Raw genomic sequence first — 23,020 nt, forward strand, 5'->3', positions numbered from 1 at the left:
TCCCATCCAATAGCAATTCAGGTTCAGAGATTTGAATGTGGCACGGACCTGGACCTGGGCCTGAGCCGTGGGCAGGAATCCTCAGCCAGAGGCAGGGCAAGACTCCGCCACAGAACAAAGGGGTGAAGAGAGAAGCAAAGTTGTGTTTGACCCACGTCCAAACGTCAGGATGTTTGGTTTCCACCCTGAGCTGCTAGGGGGGAACAAAGATGCCCACATAATAAAGAAGATGTGTGGGGACACAGAGGAGGAAGCACGTATTTCTGCTTAGGAAATTTGAGGAGGGATTCTCAGCGCCGAGTCAAAAAGAAAGCTAATTACCGCTATCTGTTCTTGCTCCGTGTTCGGCTCTGCCCCGCGCCACACACAAATTGTCTTATGGAAAGCTAGAGCCACCCTTGCAGGGATGTTATCTTCCTCTTCAACAGCTTAGGCCATTAATATGCAACCAGGGCGAGTGACTTGCTCAAGGTCACAGCTAGTAGCAGCACCCGGACCACATCCCCCTTGGCTCTTGCTGCCTGGTGCACAGCCCTAGCTGCCTATGCTGCAGGACCGTGCCAGGCTCGTCAACTGGACAGGACGGATGGGGAACCATTAAGATGGCAATAGTAAAAATAATAATGTTTAAAAAGCAGAGAATCAGTGTTGGCAAGGACGTGGAGACATTGCAACTCTGGTGGGAATGTAAAAATGGTGCAACTGCTGTGGAAAGCAGTCTGATAGTTCCTCAAAACATTGACCAGAGAGTTATCCTATGATCCAGCCATTCCACTCCCGAGTATGTACCCAAAAGAATTGAAAACCTGTTCATACAAACACTTGTACATAAATACTCAGACCAGCATGATTCACAATAGCCAAAAGGTAGACACAACCCAAGTGTCCACTGATGGCTGAATGGATAAACAAGATAGGGTCCACCTGTACAACGGACTATTGCTCAGCTATAAAAAGGGATAAAGTGTACCCTAAAGAAGACAGGGACTCAAACAGATACTCATATGATCCCTGCAGCATAATTCACGATAACCAAAACAAAGGAAGCGACCTATGTGTCCATCAACAGGTGAGTGGATAAACAAGATGAGACATATCCTTACAATGGAATGGTATTCAGCCTTAAGAAGAAAATAAGTACTGTGCACATTGCAAGATAGAGCAACCTTCTAAACATTATGTTACAGCAAGAAGCTCAATACAAAAGGCCGCAGAGTGTATGAGTCCATTTACATGAAATGTCCAGAATATGCAAATCCATAGAAGAAAAAAGCAGATAAGTGGTTGCCAGGGGCTGGGGGAGGAAGGATTGGGAGGTACCAGTAAAAGGCAAAGGTGGGAATTTTATGTGAATTTCTGTCTATTAAATACATGCATGTTGCTGGGAATGTAAACCGGTGCAGCCACTGTGAAAAACAGTACAGAGGTTCCTCAAAAAAAATTAGAAACAGAACTAGAAAATAGAACCAGCAATCCCCCTTCTGGGTATTTAGCCAGAGGAAATGACACCTGAATCTCCACTGTGGCATTATTAGCAATAGCCTCTAAGACATTGACACAAGCTAAATGTCCATTGGTGACGAGTGGATAAAGAAAGTGTGGTCCATATATATAATGGAATATCAGCCATAAAAAATAAAAAATCCTGCCATTTCCAACCACATGGATGGGCCTTGAAGGCATTATGCTAAGTGAAATACATCAGATGGAGAAAAACAAATACTGTGTGATCTCACTTTTATGTGGAATCTGAGAATACAACAAGTGAACTTATAGATAGAGGACAGTTTGCTGGTTGCCAGAGGTGTGGCAAGGGGGGGTGGATAAACCAGTGAAAGTGTCAAAAGTTGCAAACTTCAGCTCTGGGATTATAATGTTCAACCTAGGAACTAAAAAAACTATAAATGTGAAGTATTGGGGAAATGACATTCCTGACACAGCCAGCGCCCAAAGAGGGACAGAGCTTGCATTTAAACCCCAATCTGTTCAGAGCTTGTGTTCCTAACCCCATTACAACCTCATGGATGAAATGCTTTGGGAACCATTCATAAAAGTAGTAGGAAAGGAATTCTGGGCTGGAGGAACAGCATGTGTAGAATGCTCAGAGGTAAGAGAAGTTTATTTATTCAACAAATATGTATTGACCACCTGCTTATAATGACTAGACATTGATTCAAGGACTATGGCTGACAAGGTCCCTGCCCTTCTGGAGCTCACAGAAATGGAGGTGACAATCAAGTAAATCAGAACTCCACACATGAATGGAGTTGCAGTCATGGAACCATTAGGGCAAATGACTAGGGTGTGGTACTGGATGGAAGGGGCAGGGGCATTCAGGAAAGCTTTTAGGAGGAGGCTCAGGCCTCAAGAATGGAAGGGCCGGCCATACAGGAATGAGGGGAAGAGCATTCTGGGCTGAGGGATAAGAAGGTGGCCACCACAGAGCTCAGAGTGAGGGCAGAGCAGGCATAATGGCACTGAGTTGGGTACAGATACTTCTGCCCTGGGTCTGCAGCCTCTGGTCTGAAGCAGACCCATTCTTTGGGCTGCCTGTGACTGCCTGGCACCCTGGAGGAAGCCCTGCCCTTCCTGGCAGCAGCTGCAGAGGGCTGGGGAACATCTGTTCCCTTTTCCTTGAGGAAACGCAAAGGGAGTGTAAGACTGAGAGGTGTGTGCTATTTCTGCCGACCTGTCGCCATTGCCATCCCATCCTCACCTCAGAAAATGGCCCTCCATCTTTCCAGGGGTTCAGACCAGGATGGAGGGGTCCTCCTTGACTCTGCCCCATCCCCAGGTCCCAGCAAGTCCAGCCAGCCCTGCCTCCATAATGGATGCCAAACATAACCACTTCTCCAGCCTCACTGCCCAGCCCAGGCTCATCATTAGTCACCTGGACTGGAGCCATCACCTTCTTTCCTGTCTTCTGGTTCTCACCCTGTCCTCCCCACGCCCTGACTGTAGTTCCTCACTGTAGTCTCAGGAGGGCGCCTGTAAACACCTGCATTAGGGCATGTCCCCCCTCTGCTCAGAGCCCTCCATGGCTCCCACCTCATTCAGAGGAACAACCCAAGTCCCGTGGGCTGACAAGCGCCTGCCCACTCTGCCCATTTGTCCCTTCCTTCCCCTCCTCCAGACCCTCCGTTCTTCACTACACTCCAGCCCCACTGGCCTGGCTGTTCCTTAAGGCAGTTCCTACCTCAGGGCCTTTGCACATCCAGGATATGCCCCTTCCTGATATTATTATGGCTCCCTCCTCACCTCCCTCTTGCTCCAGTGTCACCTACTCAATCTTTCCGAGAACACTCTATTTAAAGAGTTCATTAACCCTATTTCCTATCCCCTCCCCTGCTTAATTTTTCTCCTTAGCATAAATCACATGCTAACCCTCCATACATTCCATTTTTGTTTCTTGTTTGTCGCCCCTTCACTAAGACCATGTCTGCACGATGGCAGGAATGTTTTTCTTTTCTCTTCATTGTTGTGTCCGCAGCACCTGGAACCGTGTCTGGCACACAGCAAGCGCTCAATCAACACTGAGCCCGCGCGTCAGGAGGAAAAGAACACTTTCGTGGCTGCAAGGAGGACCTGCGGCCGCGCGGGGGCGATCGTCGACTGCGCACTTGGGACAAAGATCCAGGAACTCCTTGGGGCGCGCCTGGGAAAAATCCGCCGGAAAATAATCCCCCGGGCAGGATTGTCCCAGACCGTCCAGGCGCTGTTGCAGTCCCCGGTCCCCACAACGCCTCTTTGACCGGCCGTTCTGGGTGGAAATGCATTACCCTCCACCCCTCGAGAAGGAAGATCCCCGTGGAAATTCCTTAGAAACGGTCGGGGCGGGGGAAGAGCCGCGTTTCTGGACGGCGGGTAACTAACTCGCAGCCCCACCTCGTGGAGGAAGGGCCCGAGCGTCCCCCAGGCTCCCTCCCTTCCCCTTCTGCTGAGCGACCTCCCTGGCCCTTCCGAGGTCTCCATGGCGACGGAACAACAGGAAGCCTTAGGCGATGTGGCTTGGGTCCCCGGGGTCCCCGACCTCCACGTGGCGGATGCCGAGTCTTGGGGTCACGAGCGCAGGCCGTGGCCTCGGGGTGGGGGTTCTGAGAGCGGTGTGTAGACACAGCAGCCCCCAACGCCGTACTGTAACTAGCCGAGCAAAAACCCGCATAGACCCTCACTCGTTTAGGACTGACTCCCGGGATTCAAGTTTCGGGAGCCGCGCGCGGGAGGGCAGGGGTTTGGGCACCAACTCTCCCCGAGTCACTTCGGAGCCTGGGAGCGGCCTGTTACCCTGCGCAAGGCGGTATCGAGCACTCCCTCTCCCCTCTCCCGTCAAGGTCAGCTGCCTCAGTTTCCCGCAGAGCCTGGGAAGGATCTGCGGGGTGGGGGGATTCGGCGTGTCAGGAGCACGCGGCTTCCTTCCTTTTTCTGGAGATTTTAAGACGCCCCCGCGGCCGAGGCCGAAAGGGGAAGCGAGGCCGCGGGGGTGGAAGTGCCCATCGGTGGGAGCATGCGGGTCCCCGGCAGTGATGACGCCGCGCGTCCTCGCCCCTGGGTTCACGGGCGCCGGGAGGCGCCTGGGCTTGCTGCAGCCGCTGCTCAGGACGACTCAGTGTCAGCTAGGTGGGGACTTGCCCCTGGGGAAGGGGCACCCTGATAGAGGCGCCCCAGGAGGATTCCTGGGTCCCATACAAGCGACGACCGTCCACCCGATCGTCTCTGCAGGCGCGGGGGCGGCGGCGTCAGACGTGAGTTCAAATCCCCTTCACCGCTCGGAGCCTCAGTTTACCCCTCCGTGGAATGGACACAAGGACAGTCCCTACCGTCCAGGGTAATTGGCAGTATTCAGCAAAGCGCTCAGAGCAGTATAAACGCAGAATCAAAGTTAGCCTGATCCTGGGACCGGACCCCCAGAGCCAGGGGCAGCCCCTGCACCGCTGCTGCCGGTGCGGCCCCAATTGCTTCAATTCGGAAATTCCAGCTCTCGAGCGACCCGCGAAGCGGGACAACCCACCTCGGACTCCGAACCATCTCATTCCGGAAATGCCGGAGCCCTCGTTCCGGAGGGGAAGGCGCGAGGTTTCCGGGAAAGCAGCACCGCCCCTCGGCGCCCGTGCCGGGCCGCTATAAAAGCCCCTTACTCGCTGGGCGCCGCAGTCCGTGCAGTGCACCTCCGCGCCACGAAGCCTAGACTCTGCGTGTCCGCCCTCTTCGGCCCGCTATGGCTCGCGGTGCCGCCCGTCCCGCGCTGCCAGCCCTCCTGGCCCTGCTCTGGGCTCTGCTCCCAGGTGAGTCCGGAGTGGGGGCTTCCGTCGGGCCAGTGGTCGGAGGCCCTGCGCCCGGCTGGCTGGGAATGAGGCCGTTCGTACTTAGGTAGGCAGCTATTTATGGGAAGCCACCGTTGAAAGTCACTAGCTACAGGTTTGAATCCAGACCCTCATCACCTCGATGGGTGGCCTTGAGTTATAGGCTGAGCCTCCCCGGAGCCTCAGCGTCTCAGCGGTAAAATGGGGAACATAAGAGCGGCCATCTCCCAGTGGTTTGGCCCAGTGCCGCACCTGGTCTCAGGAGGCGATATGGCCTGGTGCCAAACTGAATAGGCTGGGGACCCCCGACACATGCACATTCTGTTCCTCATGCCCTGGCCCTGGGAAAGTCCAGGGCGGCTTCTACTCAGGGGAAATCCAGAGCTGACTTGCCCAGGGATCCAAGGCTGACAAGTGGGATGTCCTGGGCACCCTGCCACCAACCCCAGCCTGGAGGGCCAGGGGAAGGGTGACAGCTGGGCTCGAATGGTGGTCAGTGCTGGGCAGCCGGATTGCCACTGTGGTTTCCAGCTTAACAAAAAGCTCTAATCCCTACTCCCATCTGGGTTCTGCTGCTTTGTAGCTGAGTAACGTCGCCTCCAAAAGCCACACCATATCCCACTTTGAAATGGGAATGATACCAGAATCACCCTTGGAGAATTCCCAGAGCTGCTGCTTTCACAGACCTCTACGCCACCAAGAGTTAGGCCCAAAGCTGAGGGCAGGAATCTTTGCAGGGTGGCCTCAGTCACACATCAGCTAATCATAACTCCCTTCTTACCTGCAGCCACTGGCTACCTGCCCTGGGCTGCAAATGCTAGGATAGGGGGTGGGGTGGCTATGCTCACCCACCTTACAGATGGGGAAATTGAGGCCCAGAGGGGGGAAGCCACTTGTCCAAGGGAGTGAGGGGCCACCCTAATTGAAACCCCTCCATCACTGGCGGGCTGGCCCTCTCCTCCTGACCTCTTGGAAGAGAGGACAGTGACTTCAGTGTCCCTCCTCTGCTAAAAACCTCCATGGCTCCCCATCACCCTCAGAAGGAAGAACACAGCCTTGGACTGACCACACTGCCCACATGATCTTTTTGACCTCATTTCTCCCAACCATTTCCCCTTGCCCACTTTGCTTGGGGCTCCCCGCCTCAGGACCTTTGCTCTTGTTCCTACTGCCTGACACTCATTTCCCTTTTCTCTAGATGGCCAACCTCTTCTCATCATTCAGACCTGTGCTCGCACATTACCAGGCCATCAAGACACTGTTCCGTCTTCCTTTGTATTTGTCAAAGCTCTTATCAATATCAGTTATTATAACTGTGTTTGCTCATGAATTTTTCTGTCTTCCCACACTGAAGGCAGAGGGTTTTGTCTTGTTCAAGGCTGTGTGCCCAGCGCCACATGGTAATATTGACGAAACCAATTTACAATGCCTGTCCCCTGCTCATTGCTTTATTCCAGGGCCTGGAGGTACCCAAACCTCAGTATACCCCCCAGAAGCTATCATACCCCGAGGAGGCTCCATGAGCGTGAACTGTAGCACTTCCTGTGACAACTACACTCTCTTTGGCCTGGAGACTCAGTTAAATAAGTTGGAAGTGAACCATGGAGACAACTGGAAAGCCTATGAATTGAGTGACGTTCAAGAAAACAGCTCTCCAATATGCTTTACAAACTGTGTCACTGGTGGCCAGAGTACAGCTTCAGTGTCCGTCACTGTCTTCTGTGAGTGGTTGGGCCCAGAGGCTGGATCAGGGAGGCTGCCTGGGGGAGGAGGCCAGTGGGGGTCCCTAGCAGGCTGGGACAGCCTTTGTTGCTTGGTGGTGGGACCAGGGAGGGTCTCACTGGAGGCCAGATGGGCCCAGCTCCAGAGAAACCCCATCGTCATTTGAAGCCCTTCCTTGAACTTCCCTGGGTGGTTTAGAGTGTCAACAGGGATTCAGTGCATTTGAAAATGCTGACCCTCTAGGCCACTTTAAGCACAGGACAAGGCCCTAAATGTGACTCTTTAAAAGAAGGTGCAAATTGAAACTAGCCCTGAGAGGGCACTTTGCACATATTGGCTATAGTCAGAAGAATTGATAACAGCTGTTGCTGGCAGGGTGCCAGGAAGTGGGCCATCCTGGAACATTGGTGACGATGTGGGAGTGAAAAGCATACCCCCAGGTGGGGAGGTGGGCATTAGTTCTCCAGTGACAGTGCATGTGTCCTTTGACACAGATATTACACCCTGGGAGTCGGGCTTACATGTATCCCTGTTCACTGGGGGCAGGGTCACTCACTGTGGCTTTATTTGGAAGGGCGAAAGTTTGCAAGCCACGCAAATGTAGGGGGCTGGGGAGATCCACTGTGGTTTGACCACGTGATGAAATAGCGTGCAACTGTGTAAAATTATGAGGCAGCTTCTTGTGTCCTGCAAGAGGATGACCTCCAAGGTATATCATCAAGTGCAAAAGAAGTATGCCCACAATGAGTGGTATACCATCCCCGGTGTTAGGGGGCAGCAGGGAAGGGGTAAAGGTGTGGGGCAAGTTTTCTCGTGTCCCTTTCTTTTCCTTTGGGCATTTTGAACCATAAGGATAAGCTCCTATTGTCCTAGGCAATAAGTAAATAAATAAGAATCAGATTAAAACAGAACAAATAAACAAAGAAAGAGAACTGGTCAACTGGCCTGGATTTAGACAGCCTGGGGTTCCAGTCCCAGCAGGATCCTTACTACCTGGGGGCCCTGGGGTACATGGCTTCTGGATTTGCTCACTTGTGAGCTCCTCAGATGGACGCAATGATGCAATCAGGCATCGAGGACATTCTGTCTTCACAGGGCCTGCCTGGCAAAGGAAGCCTTTGGGCACATAGCAGCTTTGCTTCTAATTTAGAGATGTTTGAGCAGATGCTGGCCAGGTGAGGGAAGTCCCCAAACATTTCCAGTGGCCTCTGAAAACCCCGGGGAAACCTCCTTGAAGGACCATCCGTATCTGGGCCTGAGAATTGAAAGCCCAGTTCTCCAGGTTTGAATCTTGACTCTGCCACATCTGTCCCTCTGTGACTTTGGCTATTGTACTTTGTCTTAGTTTCTTACTCTGTGAAATGGAGCAGATGACTGGCACACAGTAGCAGGGTGGGTCACCTAGGAGAGACTCTACTTTGGACCTACCCTGTCCCCAGTGTAAAAATGAGGAAGCATCCCTGGGTGGCTGAGCTTTCTCTAGAAAGGTTAGAGTTGTAATTCCTGCAGAAGGCGACTCAACTGGGCCTTGAAGGGTACACAGGAGCTGGTAGACAGATACTCTGTCTACCTGGCTAGAGGGAGCAGCCTAGGCATGCTGAAGGGGCGGGTGGGGGCAGGAGGAACTTAACATCAACAGATTGGTAGGGCTGGAGCTGTGCCTGGCAGGGCCTCAAATGCCAGGATGAGGAGCTGGGACTATCTCCTCTGGGTGATAGAGGGTATGTGAGCAGAAGGGATTGACAGCAGAAGGCTGGCATTATGGGAAGCCAGAGAGCATTTGGCTGTGGGCCTTGTCCAAGCCACACATATGTAGGCAATGGCTGAGTGCAGGAAGGGAGCGGTAGACAAATATTTGAAAGAGTAGAGTGACTAGGGCTTGGTAAGGGACTGAAGCTGATTGGTCAAGGAGAGAGGCAGGACACCCCCCCTCCCCCAGTCTGGCCTCCAGGGCCAGGAGCTGGGCTCAGAGTGAGTTCCCTTTTGAGGGCTGAGGTTTTGAGGGGACGGGGGTCTAATGTTCTGCAAGTTGCTGTTTGCAGCACGTGGTTAGAGGTAAGAGCTGGAGGTCTGAAAGTTTTCTTGGACCCCTGCTTTTTTTTTAATCTCAATCTTTCTTGAGATATCGTTTACATACCATAAAAGTCACACCTTTCACATGTACAATTCAATGAATTTTAGTGTTTGTATAGAGCTGTACAAACATCACGATCTAATTTTGGAACAGTTCCTCACCTAAAAAGAAACCTCATGCCTACTTGCAGTCACTCCCTCAGTCTTTTACACGGATTAATGATCCGTGTAAATCCATCCTGCTTCACAGCCCCATTTTACGGCTAAGAACACTGAGGCCTGGTTTCTGTAGCTCCAAGGGCTAGGACTGTTCCAGAGGCAAAAATCCCTTCTCTATGCCCCATAGCAAAGAAGCAGCAAAGCTGGGAATCAGACCCAGGTCTTGGACAATTTTGACAACCTTGCCCAGTGACATTTCCAGGTCTTTTGAGAAGGGAATAGTGAGTGACCTCAAGACACCCTCTCTGGTGAGCCTGGTGGGAGGGTGAGGGGACTCTCAGAGCTATGTCCCAGGTCACTGGGCTCTGCTATCAATTTTCACTAGCAATTCAGGCTTGGACTTCTGTTATCTCGTGAGGAATAGAGACCCTCCCTGGCCTTCAAAAACCAAGCCTGTGTTGGGGATATTCACAGTTTCGTTTTGAGCCTCTATGTGCTGTTCTTATGTTTTTAACATTTCAGGGGATCACATGGCACATTCAGGAACTGTTTTTCCCTTACAGGCCAACTCCCAAAAGGCCTCAAATCAGTGTGGGTGGTGCAACTTTATCCTTTCCATAAATGTAGAGACCGCAACACAACAGGGGCAAAGCAGGCAGAGACTCATGTGCCCCTGAGCTGACATTCCATGGCGGGAAATAGGGGAGAAGTGTGTTAACTGAGCAGATATGGTCTTGCATGTCAGAGGGTGAGGGATGTTATGGAGAAAAATAAGGCTAAGAAGAGAAGGGAGAGCAAGGATCCTTTGGAAACTATCCCAACGGAACTAAACCTCTTAAATTCACTATATTTGTTCGGTGGGACTCCTGGTGATACACTCAGTTCCTTTTCTGCTTCTCATTTCACTCTTGGGTGCTACAGAAAAAAAGAATTGTTTCACCCTCGTCTAGGCCACTTGGGGACTTACCACCGGTTTATCCTGAAGCTCTTAACATTCCCGTCCGGCTTAGGTGGTTTCCAGTGCGTTTGGGGAGGGCAGAGAGTGGGGAGGCTCTCGGGCAGGTGCAGCCAGCGCCCCAGCGCCCCTTGCAGGCGGGCAGCCCGTCCAGCTCATGCCACACTCCCTCCACCCGCAGGGGTCCCGGAGCGCGTGGAGCTGGCCCCCCTGCCCGAGTGGCAGCCGGTGGATGAGAACTTCACCCTGAGCTGCCGGGTGGAGGGCGGGGCGCCCCGGACAAACCTCATGGTGGTGCTGCTCCGCGGGGAGGAGGAGCTGAGCCGGCAGCCGGTGGTGGGGGAGCCCGCCGAGGTCACGGTCACGGTGCAGGCGGGCAGAGACGACCACGGCGCCAGTTTCTCGTGCCGCACGGAACTGGACCTGCGACCCCGAGGGTTGGAACTGTTTGTGAAGAACTCGACCACCAGGCAGCTCCGAACCTTCGGTGAGGCACTGGGGAGCCCACAGGGAGAGAGGATGGGCTCAGGGGCTGCCCCCACTTGAGGTGCGGGGTTCCTTGGAAGCAGGGGCACTGGCCGTGGGGGTGTTGAGCAGGTGGTGACCAAGATTGCAGAGGCTTCTGGGAAAAGCATGTCCTTGGCTCCTGTGGTGGGTTGTTCGGGGATGGGGATGCTCTGGTCTCAGGATCTGAGAAGCCTGTGACCCGCGCGGGAAAGGGGTGACCCAGGCGGAAGAGTATTTGCCAGGTGGGGCAATGAAAATGTCCCAGAAAAGAGCTTCAGGATGCTCGCACCTCTCTGTTCACACCGACCCTCTCTCGCCACCAGTCCTGCCAGGGACCGTCCCCGACCTTGCTACCGTCCCGATCATGGAAGTGGGCACAGAGCAGCCCGTGAATTGCACCCTCAGTGGACTGTTCCCAGCCGCCGAGGCCAACGTCCACCTGGCACTGGGGGACCAGAGATTGTATCCCACCGTCATACATGAGGAGGACTTTCTCTCTGCCTCGGCGTTGGTCAAGGCGAACGCGGAGGAGGAGGGCACCCAGCAGCTGACGTGTGTGGTAATGCTGGGAAACCTCAGCCGGAGGACACAGGAGCAAGTGACCATTTACAGTAAGTAGGACAGGGGCGGGGCTTCTGAGGGGTGGGGCCGATGCCAGGGGCAGGGCTCACTGTGTGTCCGTCCCCAGGCTTCCCAGCCCCCAACCTGACCCTCAGCCAGCCCGAGGTCTCAGAAGGGACTAACGTGATCGTGGAATGCACAGCCCATGGTGGAGCCGAGGTGATGCTGAGTGGGGCCCCATCCGGGCTTCCGGCCCCCAGCGCCCAGTTAGAACTGAACGCCAGCGCAGAGGACAACAGGCGCAGCTTCACCTGCTCTGCTGCCCTGAAGGTGGATGGACAGGTGCTGCGCAAGAACCAGACGCGGGAGCTCCGAGTCCTGTGTGAGTGGGACTGCTGGACAGCGACCCCTAATCTCCAAGACCCAACCCCTAAGATTCCATGGGCTCCTGTCTTCTGAACGCACACCCCTAGCCCTCTTCCCAGATTCTTATGGGTCCTGCAGTCCTAAGATGGGGACAGAGGTCCTGGTCTCTGAGCCTGTCCCTCATCTTGTATTTCTCCAGATGGCCCCCGACTAGATGAGAGAGATTGCCTGGGAAACTGGACGTGGGAGGAAGGCTCCCATCAGACCCTGACCTGCCAGGCCTGGGGGAACCCAACCCCCAAACTGAAATGTCTCAGGAAAGGGGATCAGGCTTTGCTGCCCATTGGGGATCTGAGGCCTGTCAGGCGAGAGGTTGCAGGCACCTACCTGTGTGAAGCTAAGAGCTCCCGTGGTGAGATCACCCGTGAAGTGGTCGTGAATGTGATCTGTAAGTATGCCAGTGTTCTGGGCTGGGTAGGGCAACCCTAATTCTCACCTCGTGTCCCCAGCTGGGAACCCCACGAGGGAGCCCAGCTCAACCCTCACTGTCCCCTGTGTCCCCCCCAACAGACCACCAGAATAACATGCTCACCATCGGTCTGGTGACAGCTCTAGTCATCGTAAGCGCTGTGGGCATAGGCCTTTACCTCTATAACCGCCAGCGGAAGATCCGGGAATACAAACTACAGAAGGCCCGGGAGGCGGCTGCCATGAGACTGAAGAGACCAGCCACGCCTCCCTGAGCCTGTCCTAAGACAGGGCTTTGCAGCTCTCTGTGTGGTGGCCGCAATACCACATTGAACAGTGATGGGCATATTACCATTCACCTACAACCCACCTTTCCAGGATGCCAGGGGACAGGACCGAGGCCTCATTGGGATACAGATAGCATTTGGGGTCATGGCACCCGAACACCTAAGACCCCCAGGCCTCACACCTGACCTATAGACACAGGACCTAGTGAAGAGGAGGTGGAAGACTCAGGGTGTGACTGTGAGGGATGTCAAAGGCTGACCTGGCCAGAGCAGGTGTGATGGAGTCACAGACCTCTGAGTCTGGGACACCCAACTGGGAAATGTTGAAACTCGCCACCTACTGTGTGTGATGAGGCCCTGCTGCCCAAAGAGAGAAATGGCCTCACACAAACACATGTAGCATTGAAACACATCCCCAGATGCCAGCTCCCGAACTACTGTCCCCTGACTGTTCCCAACTCTTGATGGTAACATATTTATTCATTTATTCTTTTAAAAGCTATTTATTGAGTGCCTTTTATGTGGGCAAAGATGAGTAAACATAGGTTTTGCCCTCAGGGAGTTCTCATTCAGGGTTGCCAGGTACAGTTGTACTGGCTGTGCACTGTACAGGAGTCCCTGGCAAAAAGATCAAGTGGGGCTGGAATTTCCCATTCCACTGTCCAAGCTGCTTTCCTCCAGAAGGAAACTAGCAATGGCAACATGGTTTAGCTGGTAACATGCCCAGAGATGACCCACAGAGCTCTTAACCCCAGCACTGACACTGACCTCTATTAGACCTCTTTGCCCATATGCATCTCTGCTGGTGCTCACAGTGACACTTGGTGGCATGCCTAACCATGAGTGCCAACTCCTTGCCAGCTAAAACACAGAGTCCTGGAAACTATGGCTCACCCGTGTGCTCCTGCCTTGTCTTACCTGTTTCCATCTCGGTGCTACTATGCAACAGAACACTCTGGCCGCTCCAAATTCCTGCAGGCAGTGAGGAGAGGCCTGGGAGGACCCCCCTCCCAGCTCCGGAAGCCTCTCGCTTTTTCATCCACCCCAGCCTTGTGTGAGTTGAGGGAAGGTGTCATAGCCAGCTGGAGCCCTTTCTAACCACCATACCACAGCTTTTTCCTCTTACTTCCTCCAACAAGAAAAGGTGGCCAGTTCAAGGCCCACCCCTGAGGCTGTAATCCAGATCTGAGGCTTGGTGTAGGCCCTTTGGAGACTAGTGCAAATTAAAGATCCCTATCCAGAAAAACGCCGTGACATGCTTTTTAATGGGGTCGGGAAACCCTTTCTTGGGCTGAGGGAAGGGATCCATGTGGCAGGGTTCCTGGGGCCTGTAGGAGCTCTGTCTCTCTCCGGGTGGGGCCAAGGAGGTGGGGCTGCAGGACTTCTTATCTTCAGAGCCAGCCTTGGTTCCCTGGTGCGGGGCCCCTCAGTCTCGACTCTTTGCCATGGGGTCTCTGTGCCCCATCTCGCTGCTGGTTTTGCTGGCAGCCACCTCCGCGGGAGGCGGGAGCGCGCGGAGGCACCGGGCGGCAGGGACGCAAGTTCACGGAGGCAGCTTTCCCGCGTCCTCGGCGACCTCAGCGCAGCTGTTCTGGGTGCGCTTAAGCCCCAAGTTTACCACCGTGCAGCCGGGGGACTCAGTGTGGCTCAACTGCAGCAGCAGCTGCCCCCTGCCGTTGAACTTCAGCCTCAGCACTCCGCTGCGGCGGGGCAAGTCCCACAGTGGGCCCCGCTGGGTATCCTACCAGCTGCTGGATGTAAGGGCCTGGAGCTCCGACGTGCGCTGCTTCGTCACCTGCGCAGGAGAAATGCTGTGGGCCGCGGCCAGGATCAACACCTACAGTGAGGGACTGGGGCTCGGGATCGACTGGGTGGATGGGAGGGGACGGGTGGGGAGGGGAAGTTGACAGTCGCGCTAGGGGGCGCTCGTGGACCTGACTCAGCTGCCCCCTCTGCTTTAGAACGGCCACGCAGCGTGATCCTGGAGCCTCCGATCCCAGAGGACGGTCTGTACACTCTACGCTGCCACGTGACGCACGTGTTCCCCGTGGGCTTCCTAGTGGTGACTCTGAGGATCGGCGGCCGGGTCATCTACTCCGAGAGCCTAGAGCGCTTCACTAGCCAGGATCTGGCCAACGTGACACTGACTTACACGTTGCGCCCCAGGCCCCGCGACTTCTGGCAACCCGTGACCTGCCACGCGCGCCTCACTCTCAATGGCCAGGTGGTTCGCAACAGCTCGGCACCCATCATGCTGACAGTCTTCGGTGAGGTGCTTTTATGATCCTGGGGATTTGGGGAGGGTTTGGGAAGGTTATTACCCTAGGAGGTTGCACAGGCCAACCATGAGCCCCACGCCGGTTGTCACACTTCCATATGCCTCGTTCCTAATTCTCACCTCTTGTCCCCAGCTTGGAGCCCCACGTCCAAAACCTTGGCCTCCACCTCCATCACAGCCTTTGTGGGGATCCTTCTTGTCGTGGGGGCCATTTACCTGCGAAAACGCCTATTGATGCAGTCCAGGGGATAGAGGGGGTGGTCCATGCTGGCTGAACCAGAGGAAGATGGAATCCGGGACAATCTGGGGAACTCTGCCTGAATCAATAAAGCCTCTCTCAGCCTCTGTCCCGGGCCTAAATGTCTTCCATTAATGCCCTTCCTCCGAGGAAGTGTTCTTCTCCATTCTAAGTTTTGTCCATGCCTTAGACTAGCTTTCTCCAAGTTCTTTGTCTCTCTCAGGACACCTCAGGTTTCCTCACTCTGTTCCACCTGGGGTTCCCTAGAGCCCCAAACCTTCTGCATTCCCAGCCTGTGTAGTAAAAATGTCTCCTGCAGGGATTATCAGTGCGGTGCAGAAGGGCAAAGCCTGGGCCCCTGAAGGCTTTGGGTTGTGGGCGGGCTTTTTCGGGGTGTGTCTTTTCCTGATTGGCTTCACCGCTACCACGCAGCAGCTCTGATTGGATGTTAAGTTTCCTCTCCATTTCCACCCCCCAACCTTAGACTCTGCACTTTTGGGGAGCAGAGGAATGGCGTGAGAACAGACCCCCAAGTTCGCATCAGCACATTAGGGGAGGGCTTGTGTGTGAAAGCACAAGTGAGCGGGGTCACACAGACACACTGAGGGACGTGGATGCAAAGAAAAGGTACCCATTTGGAGACTACGGGGAAGGCGCAATGAGATGATCCGCGTGGGGGTGTTAACATATTTGCGTCCTGGCAACGTCTCGACAGTCAACGAGCCTGGTGGGCACATGAGGGTAGGGGGGTGTCAAAGTTTGGGGCCAGGATGCGGTGTCAAAAGTGTCACAGTTGGTCTCTTGGTTTCGCGTGGACAGCAAATCAATTCCGGGCCCCCACTGGATGCCTGACAGGGCCCTCACGGTGCAGGGCTCCGCCCGCCGCGCAGAAAACGAATTCAGAGGCTCGCGCTCACACACGCCGCGTAGACACGTGCCCGCTGCACGCTGGGTAAATACAGACCCAGAGCTGAGCCGACCCTAATTTAGACGCCCCTGAACGCTGCGCGCATGCACACGTGTTCCCGACTCGCTGGCACTTTCGTCCCCGCCCCCAGTGTCGCGTGCGGGGGCGGAGCCGGAGGGGGACTTGAGCCGTGGCTGTAATCATCAGCTCTTCGGAGTCAAAAGGAGAAGGAACAGTGAGGGAGGCATCCCGAATACCCCCCTAGAACCGTGCATTCCCCATCCCGCGCTTCCCAGATTTGCCCAAGGGGCGCTGGTGGGAGGAACAAAATATGGGGCGGAGCTCTAAGTCCAGTTTATTATCATAGCATCTAAGCCAGGGATGGGGTGGGGGTTTGAGAAGGGCAACCCAGCATCCCTCCACCTCCGCGTCGCCGCCGCTTGAGATGACGCGGGAGCGCGCGGCCGCCCCCAGAAGGCTCCGGGAGATGGGGCCGACCTCCACGGAGACCCCGGGGGTCGCTCGCTCCTGCCAACACTCCTTCGCCAAGGCCAGGAGCCTTGCGCACGCTCGCCCTTCGCCCCCCCGCCGCCTCTGCCGCCGCCCCCTCCTTGGAAACCAAGTTACCAACGTTAAACCAATCCCCGGGCGCAACTGTGCCTCCTCCACACCCCACCCGCCGCGCCGTGCCGCGCGGTCTTCTAGCCCAGCTCAGCGCTCGCGTCCCCTCGCCTCCTGCGCTTCCCCGGCGGCGGCGATGCCCGGGCCCTCGCCAGGGCTGCGCCGGGGGCTGCTCGGCCTCTGGGCTGCCCTGGGCCTGGGGCTCCTCCGCCTCTCAGGTAAGAGCCGGGTCCCGGCTCAGGGTGGACAGGGCGGGGGTGGAGTTCCCGGACTTGAGAAGCGGCCAAAAGCCCCTCCCAGCTCCCTCCTTCGCCTCTCTCCCGAGCTCCTGCCCCACCTTAAACCCTGGCCTTCTCCTCTATCTCTTCCCACCAACACACCGTGGAGACCTTGATCGCCCAGGTCTCTACCTTCTTCGAGACCTTGGGTGCTCTGCATCCAACCTCTCACCCTGGAGACCCCGTGTCTCCCTTGTCCCCTCCCGGGGCACCGCCTCACGTCTGCTATGCATCACAGTCCACGGATTTCTATCTTCCCTACTTGTGGTGCGTGAAGACCCGATCTCTGAACTGCCGTGACTCAGAAGCGCTGTTCCCGCTCCACCCGGAGCCCTGACAACCGAGTTCCTCGGCTGTTCCCGCTGTTCCTTCCATAAGCCCAGCCCTGCGTCCCTTTTCCGTGCTTTTCCCCCGGTTTTGGAGTCCTCACTTATTCTTGACTCAGTCTCATCTCTCCGTGGCCTTTGCCTCAACCTCAGTCTCCCTCAAGCTAGAACCGTGAGAACCAGTTCGTTTCCCTACCCTCACCGAGGGCCCCTTCCTCCCAGCATTGCTGTGTGCATCGAGAAACCCCATCTTTCCTCTCATCTTACCCTCCCCTCGTGCTTTCTCACCACTCCATTGGCACCTTGAAGACCAGGACTCTCTACTGCCAAGTCCCAGGGACATCCTCGTGGTTTCGACCCTGGGAGCACGCCTCCAGACCTGAGGCCTGGGCGGGACGCGGTACTCCTGAGTTATTTCGTGGCTGTGGCCTCTACTCATTCCCCGGGAATCCCTGATTAGACATAGGGGTACTAAGATTCCAGGGAGGTGGCTCCCCAGGCTGAGCCTGCGTTTTCCCGGGCAGCGGTCGCGCAGGAGCCTTTCTGGGCGGACTTGCAGCCTCGCGTGGCGCTCGTGGAGCGCGGGGGCTCGTTGTGGCTGAATTGCAGCACCAATTGCCCACGGCCTGAGCGCGGGGGCCTGGAGACCTCGCTGCGGCGGAATGGGACACAGAGGGGTTTGCGCTGGCTGGCGCGGCAGCTGGTGGACATCCGCGAGCCGGAGACCCAGCCGGTCTGCTTCTTCCGCTGTGCGCGACGCACACTACAGGCGCGTGGGCTCATTCGCACTTTTCGTAAGTTCTCTGCTGCCAAGCTGGGATTCGACTGCTTTCCCTCCCTTCCAAGCCCCGCCCCCTGGGTCGCAGGGTCCACGCCCAGGCCCCACCTTCTGAATCCCCACGCCCTCCCCTTCTTGGCCCCTGAGTTCCACACTAGTTATTGCTGAGCCCTGACGTTTTCAAGAGCCGTGGTTCCCCCTTGCAGAGCGGCCGGATCGCGTAGAGTTGGTGCCGCTTCCTGCCTGGCAACCTGTGGGCGAGAACTTCACCCTGAGCTGTAGGGTCCCTGGCGCTGGGCCTCGGGGGAGCCTCACATTGACCTTGCTGCGGGGCGCCCAGGAACTGATTCGCCGCAGCTTTGCCGGGGAGCCACCCCGAGCGCGCGGTGCGGTGCTCACCGCCACGGTCCTGGCGCGGAGGGAGGACCATAGGGCTAATTTCTCGTGCCTCGCGGAGCTAGACCTGCGGCCGCAGGGCCTGGGGCTGTTTGAAAACACCTCGGCCCCCAGAGAGCTCCGAACCTTCGGTGAGTGGGTGTGAGGAGAAGGAAACCAAGAGGGATCGGTCGGTGTTTAAGAAATTTGGAGGCAGAAAAATCCAAATTCTACTCTTACTCCAAAAGTTGTCTTCCTCTCGGTGCCTTGAGGATAATATTTATCCTATAGTGCAGGTAATGTGCTTAGTACATATTAAGTGTTCAATATGTAAGTTCAAGCTCTGTTTTTCCACCCCCAGCGCTGTCTCCAGACCCCCCGCGCCTCGCTGCCCCTCGGCTCTTGGAAGTGGGTTCAGAAAGACCCGTGAGCTGCGCCTTGGACGGGCTGTTTCCAGCCTCGGAGGCTGGGGTCTACCTGGCGCTGGAGGATCAGAGATTGAGTCCAGATATCACCCTCAAGGGGGACGCGCTCATGGCCACCGCCACAGCCACAGCGAGCGCAGAGCAGGAGGGCACCAGGCAGCTGGTCTGCACCGTGACCCTGGGGGGCGAGAGCCGCGAGACCCGGGAGAACGTGACTGTGTACAGTAAGAGGGAGTGTAGGGGAACTCTGCGGCTCGGGGGTGGAGCCTGAGGAACGCGAAGGCGGGGCGAATGAGTGGGCGGGGCCCAGAATCCCCCAAAGGGGCGGGGCAGATGGAATACTTAGACAAGGTCTCAAGCCCAGCCAAGAACTCTAGAGCTGCGCCTGACCACCTCCAGGGGGCAGGGCGAGCAGGGGGCGGAGTCTAAGCGGCTCAGGAGGCAGGGCGCGGTACCCACAGTTTGGAAGCTGCGCCGGGAGGGTTCAGGCAGGTAAGGGGCAGCCTTGACCCGCAGAAGGGGCGTGGTCAGTGGGCTCCCGGCCAATGCCCCGCCCCCAGGCTTCCCGGCACCCCTTCTGACCCTGAGCGAGCCCAACGCCCCAGCGGGGAAGACGGTGACAGTAATCTGCGAAGGTGGGGCCCGAGCGGTGGTCGCACTGGACGGAATTCCAGCCGCGGGCCCGGGGCAGCCCGCCCAGCTCCAGCTAAACGCCACCGAGAACGACGACAGGCGCGGCTTCTTCTGCGACGCCACCCTGGAAGTGGACGGAGAGACCCTGAGCAAGAATCAGAGTGCGGAGCTGCGCGTCCTGTGTGAGTTGGCCTCTAACTTCTCGCCTCCCTCCTCGTGGTCTCCAAGGCCCTGCCTGGGCCCTGGGTGTCGTGGAAGTGGGGCTTTTCCTCAAGACCATGTCTAGCTTCTCTGTGTCCCACTCCTGCCCGCAGACGCCCCCCGGATGGATGATTCAGACTGTCCTGGGAGCTGGACGTGGTCAGAGGGCCCAGAGCAGACGCTGCACTGCGAGGCCCGCGGAAACCCATCGCCCTCAGTACACTGCGCGCGGCCCGACGGCGGGGCCGTGCTGGCGCTGGGCCTGCTGGGTCCGGTCACTCGCGCGCTCGCCGGCACTTACCGCTGCACCGCCGCCAACATCCAGGGCGAGGCGGTCAAGGACGTGACGCTGACGGTGGAGTGTGAGTGGGGGTGCGCAAGGCACATGTCTGTCTGGGTCTCGGGGTGAAGGGGTGGCCAGTCTACAGAGAAGAGTGGGAACAGGATCTGCGGTGTGCCTTTGGTTGGGATTTGGGGAAAGGGAAGGAGGCTGGTGAGCGGCATTAGGGGAAGATCTTGGAGAAGAACTGAGGGGAAGCGGTAGGACTGTCCATAGGGGTTTGGGAAGTAGCTTTTGGGCGGAGTCTTGGAAAGGTGGGCGCTCCAAGCCATCTAACAGTTTTTAGGCCAAAGACTGGGGAAGGGTTCTGTGGACACTTTGCAAGAAGCGCCCCTCAGGGCTCACGAAGCCCCCAAATACACGGTTTGTTCGGGAGTCCCTGTGCAGGTATAGCCTGTCCAGCCCTTCATGGCCATCCTAGGATGGGAAAGAGGCTCTAGGGATATTAGGCTGGTCTTGAGACCTCAAATCCAACAACACTCCCCCCTGCAGACGCCCCAGCACTGGACAGTGTGGGCTGCCCGGAACGCCTTACATGGCTGGAAGGAACAGAGACCTCTCTGAGCTGTGTGGCGCACGGGGTCCCGCCGCCCACCGTGAGCTGTGTGCGCTCTGGAGAGGAGAACATCATGGAGGGCCTGCTGCTTGTGGCCAGGGAGCACGCAGGCACCTACCGCTGTGAGGCCACCAATGCTCGAGGCTCTGCAGCCAAAAATGTGGTTGTCACAGTGGAATGTGAGCGGAGAAGCCCAGGGCAAGGTAGGATATTTTCGGATGACCCAGGCATGAATTCTATTCCTGTGTGACCCTCTGCTTTCTAGATGGTCCCCGTTTTGAGGAGCTGAGCTGCCCCAGCAATTGGACTTGGGTGGAAGGATCTGGGCGGCTGTTTTCTTGTGAGGTCGATGGGAGGCCGGAGCCAAGCGTGCAGTGTATCGGCTCCGGGGGCACCAGTGAGGGGGTGCCTCTGCCACTGGCCCTCCCAGAGCCCAGTCCCAGAGTGCCCAGCATCCCAAGTGAACTGCCTCCCGGAGTCTACATCTGCAACGCCACCAACCGGCACGGCTCCATGGTCAAGACAGTCTCCGTGAGCGCGGAGTGTGAGCAGGGCCCAGGCGGTTGGGGAGTAGCGGGTGCCCCGGGGTCCGGGCCCCTCCCTGACGACCCCGTGGCTGCTTTGCAGCGCCGCCGCAGATGAATGAGTCCACCTGTCCAAGTCACCAGACGTGGCTAGAAGGGGCCGAGGCTACCTCCCTGGCTTGCGCCGCCCGTGGTCGCCCCTTCCCGCAAGTGCGCTGCTCCCGAGAGGGCGTACCCCAGCCTCAAAGGCTGCGCGTGTCGCGAGAGGATGCAGGCACCTACCGCTGCTTGGCCACCAACGTGCACGGCACCGAGGCCAGGACTGTCACCGTGGGAGTGGAATGTGAGTGACAGCAGCACTAGAGAGAAGGCCCGCGGTCCCCAGAACAGTGACTTGCAGCGCTGGGATTGCCCAGGGGAGTTAAAGGGCACTTCACTCAGTCCCATTTTTTAGTACAAGGAATCCCAACCTAAACCTGAGGGTAATGAAAACTAGGGAACAGGAGCCCGGCCCCTCTCAAGTTCTGGGTCAGAAGGGCGTTGGTGCGGGTCCCCACCTTCTCCCATTCCGTGAAGCAAAGAGCGGGATTTTAGTCCAGACAACAGCCCGATTGTAGCGTCTGGTAGCTCTGATGGGAGCAGGATTCTTGCCTGCCTGTCTGGGGAGGGATGGTCTCAGGTTGCAGGGGGGTGGAAGGAGAGCACGTGGTCGGAGGCTGCGCGGGCGCTGAGCACTCCCTGTCCAACCTCCTGCCCTTGCAGACCGGCCGATAGTGACGGAGCTGGCCGCCTCGCCTTCAGGAGGCGTGCGGCCAGGCGGGAACTTCACGTTGACCTGCCGTGCCGAGGCCTGGCCTCCCGCCCAGATCAGCTGGCGCGCGCCCCCGGGGGCGCTCAACATCGGCCTGTCGAGCAACAACAGCACGCTGAGTGTGGCGAGCGCCATGGGCAGCCACGGCGGCGAATACGAGTGCGCGGCCACCAACGCCCATGGGCGCCACGCGCGGCGCATCACCGTGCGCGTGGCTGGTGAGTGGCAGCTGGCGGACGGGGTGAGCGATTTGCAGGAGGCGTGGCCTGCGCCCTCGGACTTCCTGACCCGGGCCCTGCCTCCCTATCAGTCCCCACCAGATAAGACTGAAATAAATCAGGTAGAAGACAGGGGACCCCGAGCGGGTGGGGATTTAACGGCAGGTTGAGGGTGGGAGGTGGAGGGGTGTGACTGTTAATTTGAGCTGGGTTCTTCGTGGTGGAGACCTAATCCAGTTCACCCTCCTCCACTGTGTCACTGTGAAGGGATTTTGGAGAGGAATCAGGGACAGAGGATGGGGTGGGGGTCCCAACTGGATCCCCTCCCCTACTTCGTGTATCTCTGGGGCTGGGGTCTTTCTGGGGTAAAGGAATGACCCCGCGCCCATCCCTACCCTCATTCTTTTGAGGGTGAGGAGAGTTAGTTGGCATGTGGGTATCCCTGGGGCTGGAGGCTCAGAGCCCTATGGGCTGCTGAAGTACCATGTAAAATGAGTCTGGGGTAGCACTGGCGCTGGGAGTGGCCTTACTGGAGTCACCTCTCCTCTGGGGTTCCCTGCAAGGTCTATAAGAGCTGACCGTGTGCCTGTGGAGAGGGGACAGAGGTGACCAGGGCGTGGCGTCCCGTGGTGTGGTGGTGGTGGGGAATCCTGAGCTGCTCCACCCTCTCAGAGTTTCCATCCCGTAGGTCCGTGGCTGTGGGTCGCCGTAGGCGGTGCGGCAGGGGGCGCAGCGCTGCTGGCTGCGGGGGCCGGCCTGGCCTTCTACGTGCAATCTACGGCCTGCAAGAAGGGCGAGTATAATGTACAGGAGGCCGAGAGCTCGGGCGAAGCCGTGTGCCTCAACGGCGCAGGTGGCTCGGGCGGGGGCACTGGCGTAGAAGGTGGAACAGAGGCTGCGGGCGCCGCGGAGGCGCCTGCAGGGGGAGAGGTCTTTGCTATCCAGCTGACCTCAGCGTGAGCCCGCTTCCCTTTCCCCGCGGGCCGGGGGATGCCCCATAGACTCACACTGGGGCTTATTTATTTTATTTATTTATTATTCACTTCGAAGGGCATCACTCCCCTTTTCTTCTCCACCCCAATAAAATTTTTATAAGGGACATCCTGTCGGTCT

General features: G+C 57.0%; 2 protein-coding genes across 3 annotated transcripts; both read left to right on the top strand.

The window, feature by feature from the left end:
• Window positions 1-5,058: 5,058 nt before the first annotated feature.
• LOC108397119 (intercellular adhesion molecule 1-like) lies at window positions 5,059-15,023 on the top strand. Of its 2 annotated transcripts, XM_017660376.3 has the most exons (9): window positions 5,059-5,282; window positions 6,758-7,021; window positions 10,391-10,696; window positions 11,040-11,327; window positions 11,405-11,659; window positions 11,843-12,091; window positions 13,887-14,240; window positions 14,360-14,665; window positions 14,810-15,023. In XM_017660376.3, exons 1-9 carry the CDS (start codon window positions 5,216-5,218, stop codon window positions 14,926-14,928), a joined length of 2,208 nt encoding a protein of 735 aa, XP_017515865.1. In that variant the 5' UTR covers window positions 5,059-5,215; the 3' UTR covers window positions 14,929-15,023. The 2 variants fall into 2 exon arrangements, with proteins under 2 accessions (XP_017515865.1, XP_017515866.1); XM_017660377.3 differs by lacking the exons at window positions 13,887-14,240; window positions 14,360-14,665; window positions 14,810-15,023 and adding an exon at window positions 12,214-13,644 and having other exon boundaries at window positions 5,087-5,282.
• A 1,108-nt stretch (window positions 15,024-16,131) lies between these two features.
• ICAM5 (intercellular adhesion molecule 5) lies at window positions 16,132-23,006 on the top strand. The gene is made up of 11 exons (XM_017660374.3): window positions 16,132-16,660; window positions 17,571-17,840; window positions 18,031-18,351; window positions 18,561-18,848; window positions 19,185-19,439; window positions 19,572-19,820; window positions 20,291-20,533; window positions 20,620-20,898; window positions 20,982-21,221; window positions 21,641-21,907; window positions 22,596-23,006. The coding sequence occupies exons 1-11, from the start codon at window positions 16,267-16,269 to the stop codon at window positions 22,865-22,867; spliced, it is 3,078 nt and encodes a 1,025-aa protein (XP_017515863.2). The 5' UTR covers window positions 16,132-16,266; the 3' UTR covers window positions 22,868-23,006.
• The last annotated feature ends 14 nt before the right edge of the window (window positions 23,007-23,020 follow it).

The sequence above is a fragment of the Manis javanica genome, chromosome 13 (assembly GCF_040802235.1).
Source record: "Manis javanica isolate MJ-LG chromosome 13, MJ_LKY, whole genome shotgun sequence".
Lineage (NCBI taxonomy): Eukaryota > Metazoa > Chordata > Mammalia > Pholidota > Manidae > Manis > Manis javanica.

Excerpts from the sequence above, each read along its gene's own strand:
- ICAM5 (XM_017660374.3), top strand. The coding sequence starts at position 16,267 with ATGACGCGGGAGCGCGCGGCCGCCCCCAGAAGGCTCCGGGAGATGGGG. Across the intron at positions 16,661-17,570 it reads GGGGCTCCTCCGCCTCTCAG|CGGTCGCGCAGGAGCCTTTC; the intron begins GTAAGAGCCGGG and ends TTTCCCGGGCAG. Across the intron at positions 18,849-19,184 it reads GGAGAACGTGACTGTGTACA|GCTTCCCGGCACCCCTTCTG; the intron begins GTAAGAGGGAGT and ends CCCCGCCCCCAG.
- LOC108397119 (XM_017660376.3), top strand. The coding sequence starts at position 5,216 with ATGGCTCGCGGTGCCGCCCGTCCCGCGCTGCCAGCCCTCCTGGCCCTG. Across the intron at positions 11,660-11,842 it reads GCGGGAGCTCCGAGTCCTGT|ATGGCCCCCGACTAGATGAG; the intron begins GTGAGTGGGACT and ends GTATTTCTCCAG. Across the intron at positions 14,241-14,359 it reads GGCCAGGATCAACACCTACA|AACGGCCACGCAGCGTGATC; the intron begins GTGAGGGACTGG and ends CCTCTGCTTTAG.